This window comes from Marmota marmota, unplaced genomic scaffold, assembly GCF_001458135.2.
Source record: "Marmota marmota marmota unplaced genomic scaffold, marMar, whole genome shotgun sequence".
Classification (NCBI taxonomy): Eukaryota; Metazoa; Chordata; class Mammalia; order Rodentia; family Sciuridae; genus Marmota; species Marmota marmota.
The window spans coordinates 4970130-4974460 of NW_026000001.1; the positions used below are offsets into that span (position 1 = coordinate 4970130).

A 4331-nucleotide genomic window follows, 5' to 3' on the forward strand; every position below is an offset into this window, starting at 1 on the left:
TCTACCCTGTGTCTCCCCATCTCTCTCTACCCTGTGTCTCCCCATCTCTGTCTCTACCCTGTGTCTCCCCATCTCTCTCTACCCTGTGTCTCTCCATCTCTGTCTCTACCCTGTCTCTCCCCATCTCTGTCTCTACCCTGTGTCTCTCCATCTCTGTCTCTACACTGTGTCTCCCCATCTCTGTCTTTATCCTGTATCTCCCTATCTCTCTCTACCCTGTGTCCCTCCATCTCTGAATCTACCCTGTGTCTCCCCATCTCTCTCTACCCTGTGTCCCTCCATCTCTGTCTCTACCCTGTGTCTCCCCATCTCTCTCTACCCTGTGTCTCTCCATCTCTCTCTCTACCCTGTGTCTCCCCATCTCTCTCTACCCTGTGTCTCCCCATCTCTGTCTCTACCCTGTGTCTCCCCATCTCTCTCTACCCTGTGTCTCTCCATCTCTGTCTCTACCCTGTATCTCCCCATCTCTCTCTCTACCCTGTATCTCCCCATCTCTCTCTACCCTGTGTCTCCCCATCTCTCTCTACCCTGTGTCTCTCCATCTCTGTGTCTCCCTACTTTCTTTTCTTGCTTTTACTCTTAAAGACATTTGAAGCCAAGATCCATCACCTGGAGACCCGGCCAGCCCAGAGGCCACGGGCAGAGAGCCCTCACCTGGAGTACTTTGTGCGCTTTGAAGTGCCCAGCGGGGACCTGGCGGCCCTGCTCAGCTCCGTGCGCCGGGTGTCAGACGATGTGCGCAGTGCCGGGGAGGACAAGGGTGAGGCCAGCTGTCTGTCCTTGGGTCCAACCAAATGGCTTTGAGGTGTGAGGGGCGGAGGCCCCTGCAGGGCAACAGGTAGTGGCCACCCGCCCCCTGGCTGCAGCCCTCCCCCACTTCTGCCGCCTAGTCATGCAGGCCTGGGGCCTCCTCCAGGACCCCCACATCACAGCCCAGCAGACTCTGCCTGGCAGGAGGTCCCCAGGAGAGGACGCATTCAGGGTGAGGGAGTCCGCGGAAGACTGTGCTCACCTGGCCCTTCTGCTCTGTCTTCTGTGAAGTCCCATGGTTCCCCAGGAAGGTGTCGCAGCTGGACAAGTGTCACCACCTGGTCACCAAGTTTGATCCTGACTTGGACTTGGACCATCCGGTGAGCAGTGCCCAAGTCCTCCTGCCTGGACGGTGTCCACCCCATTGCCGGTGGGGTGGTTATGCACCCCCACTGGCCCCAGACAGCTCTGTGTGCTGGCTGGCTTAGGGGGCGGGAAGGGTGGACAACTTCCTGACCGGTGCTTGTTCCCGACGCCCTCAGGGCTTCTCGGACCAGGGGTACCGCCAGCGCCGGAAGCTGATTGCCGAGATCGCCTTCCAGTACAAGCAGTAAGGGCCCTGCACCCAGACCCCAGCTGCGCCCCCGCCAGCCCTGGGGGAGCACCTTGGTACTACCCATCTCTTCACCTCGCGGCCACTGTACCTGCCACTTGGGGTCGAGCTCCCAGCCGCTCTGCTCCAGGGCTTTGCACTTGCCTATTTGGCCGTCCACTTTACACTGCTCCAAGGTGGCCACTGGCCCTGTCCTCAGATCCCAGCCTCCCAGGCCACACAGGCGGCACAGCCCGGCACACCCTGTCCACCGCCTCCAGGCTTCACTGCACTCCGCGCAGGGCTCCTGTCATGCCCCCCCATTTCCCCTCCCTGGGGCAGGGGGCCGTGGCTGACAGCTGACCCCCCAACAGTGGTGAACCCATTCCCCGCGTGGAGTACACAGCCGAGGAGATTGCCACCTGGTGAGACCCCCACAGCTGGCTGGGAACGGGCAGGGCCGGGCTCGAGGAGAGCCAGGGACACAGCTCCTGTGCGTGAGGGCTGCCTCTAGGACACTGGTGAAGCATGGCAGATTAAGGCCAGGTGGAGGAGGGACTTCCAGCCTTGGCCTGGAATATCGTTATCTCCAGGGATGTCCTCCCTGCCCCAGGCCCCCTGAATTTCCCAAAGCCAACAGCAAAATCCCCACCCAGGGGCAGAGAGGCTGTGGGGAGTGGACGGAGTGGCCACAGGAGGGACTGTGGAGTGGGTCCCCAGGAATGGGCAGAGCCTAGGGGCCGTGGTGGCCTGGTGGGCCCTGAGCCGCGGGGCTTGCAGGAAGGAGGTCTACAGCACCCTGAGGGGCCTCTACGCCACCCACGCCTGCCGCGAGCACCTGGAAGCCTTCCGGCTGCTGGAGCGCTTCAGCGGCTACTGCGAGGACAGCATTCCCCAGCTGGAGGACGTTTCCCGCTTCCTGAAGGGTGCGGGCTGGGGGCTGGCCAGGCGGGAGAGACGGGGTCCGTCTGCTGGCCTCCCAAACCCTGACTGTGGTCCCTTGCAGAGCGGACGGGCTTCAAGCTGCGGCCTGTGGCTGGCCTTCTGTCGGCCAGGGACTTCCTGGCCAGCCTGGCCTTCCGTGTGTTCCAGTGCACCCAGTACATCCGCCACGCCTCCTCACCCATGCACTCGCCAGAGCCGTGAGTGACCCCCCCGAGGCCAGGAGGGCCCGGCCTATGCTTCTGAGCCCCTGCATGAGGCCGCAGGGAGGCCCGGGTACAAACAGGGGCAGAGACACCGAGGGGCTGGGGTCCTGAGCCAGCCCTCCGTGGCCAGCCTGGAGGACGGGGCAGGGGCTGGCCTGCCCAGCCAGCCCTCCCCTTCTCTCCTGCCCTCACACAGGGACTGCTGTCACGAGCTGCTGGGGCACGTGCCCATGCTGGCTGACCGCACGTTCGCACAGTTCTCCCAGGTGTGTGTGGGCCTCAGCCAGGGCCAGGCACATTCCGCCCCACCGTGTGGGGGTGTGTCCAGGGCCCTGCCCTGCTGGGTATACAGACCACCAGGGGAGCAGGGCTCAGGCAGAGCTCAGGTGCAGGGCTCTGCCACCTGCTGGCCCACGCAGGATCAGTGAGCCCAGGGCCCAAGGTGGCTGGAGGGTGTATGCATTCCGTGTCTGAGGGACCCCAGAAGGGCAGCTGACACCCCACTGCCTGTGCCCTGGCCCCATGCCAGGCTCAGCCTCTNGACTCCTGGCCGAGGACTGCTTAGAGAAGGTGCCTGGCCCGGATCTCACCTCAGCCCTGGAGGAGGCCTCAGTTGCTTTGGGGGCTCAACCAGGACTTCCTGGCTCATCCCTGGCCAGCCCCTACCCCACACTGTCCCCGGGCTGTTCCAGAGGCAGCAGACCCCGCCCCTGGCTGCCCAGCCCTGCCACGCCTCCTCCAGGTGCTCACCAGGTGACTGAGGATCCACCCGACTCTGACTTCCCTCCCCAGGGGCTATGCCTCTCGAATCCAGCGCCCCTTCTCTGTGAAGTTTGACCCATACACGATGGCCATCGATGTGCTGGACAGTCCCCACACCATCCGTCGCTCTCTGGAGGGTGTCCAGGATGAGCTGCACACCCTGACCCATGCATTGAGTGCCATCAGCTAGGTGCGTGGTGCATGACCCACGACCTCAGCAGGCCTGCCCTGGAGTCTCCTGGCCCCTTCAGTCTCTGCCAGCTCCTGCCCTGTCCCTGAGCTCAGGCCCACATAAAGGGCTGGGTCTTGACCACCCAGAACCCACCCCCCTGTCACCCCGGCTCCCTGCTGACCCACCTGCTCCTTCTCAGCACCATGACTGCTGTATGTCCTGTGAGGTCCTGCTCCAGGGCCAAGAGGCGGCCTTGCTTGTCACCTTGCTCCTAATGCCGTCTGCATTCTGCTCATCATCCCAATAAAGGAAAGGTCTCTCTGTGCTGCCTTGCCTCTGTGTCCCTGGCCTTGCTTGAGAGTCCCTCCTATGTTCCTCCTGGTCTAGCTCAACTTCCCCGGGGACCCCAGGCCAGGCAGGACCAACCCTGGCCTCATTTCCCTGACCACCCCAAGGCCTCTTTGATTTCCAAGCTCCCTGGCAGCCCTAGGAGGGTTGAATAAGGCCCTGGATGAGTTGCTCCACCTGCAAGAGGTGGCAGCAAAGGTGGGGACCAGGAGGTAGGAGAAGGAAGTCCCTGGGCCCAGGAAGGAAGTAGGATCCACAGCTTGAGTGGTCCCTGGTATGGGCTGCAGACCAGACCCTCTTTTCCTGTGTGGGAGTTCTAGCCCTTGAGAATGACCAGGCCCAGGGATAGAGGGAGAGGGGTCCCCATCCCTGTGAAAGGGAGTGCCCTCACCACAGAGCAGGACCCTGGGGCTAAGAGGAGACTCCATGATGTCCCCCAAATGCATGCTGATGGGAAGGGTTTAGCTGGACTGCTCGAGGCACACCCTCCCAGCCTCAGTCGCCACAAAGGCGGTGGCCTGTGGGCCCTGGGATGCCCCCCACCAACCCAGCAGGGCCT

The 4331-nt window shown here is 62.9% G+C and overlaps 1 protein-coding gene across 1 annotated transcript in view; it reads left to right on the top strand.

Moving 5' to 3' along the window:
• The window catches only part of Th (tyrosine hydroxylase), a 7169-nt gene extending 3727 nt beyond the window's left edge, over nucleotides 1-3442 (top strand). The window contains exons 3-10 of the mRNA XM_048807620.1: nucleotides 586-760; nucleotides 1042-1130; nucleotides 1293-1360; nucleotides 1717-1767; nucleotides 2123-2268; nucleotides 2349-2484; nucleotides 2687-2800; nucleotides 3283-3442. Of these exons, the coding sequence (XP_048663577.1) occupies nucleotides 586-760; nucleotides 1042-1130; nucleotides 1293-1360; nucleotides 1717-1767; nucleotides 2123-2268; nucleotides 2349-2484; nucleotides 2687-2800; nucleotides 3283-3442 (939 nt within the window). The remainder of the gene's footprint in view (nucleotides 1-585; nucleotides 761-1041; nucleotides 1131-1292; nucleotides 1361-1716; nucleotides 1768-2122; nucleotides 2269-2348; nucleotides 2485-2686; nucleotides 2801-3282) is intronic.
• Nucleotides 3443-4331: the final 889 nt, after the last annotated feature.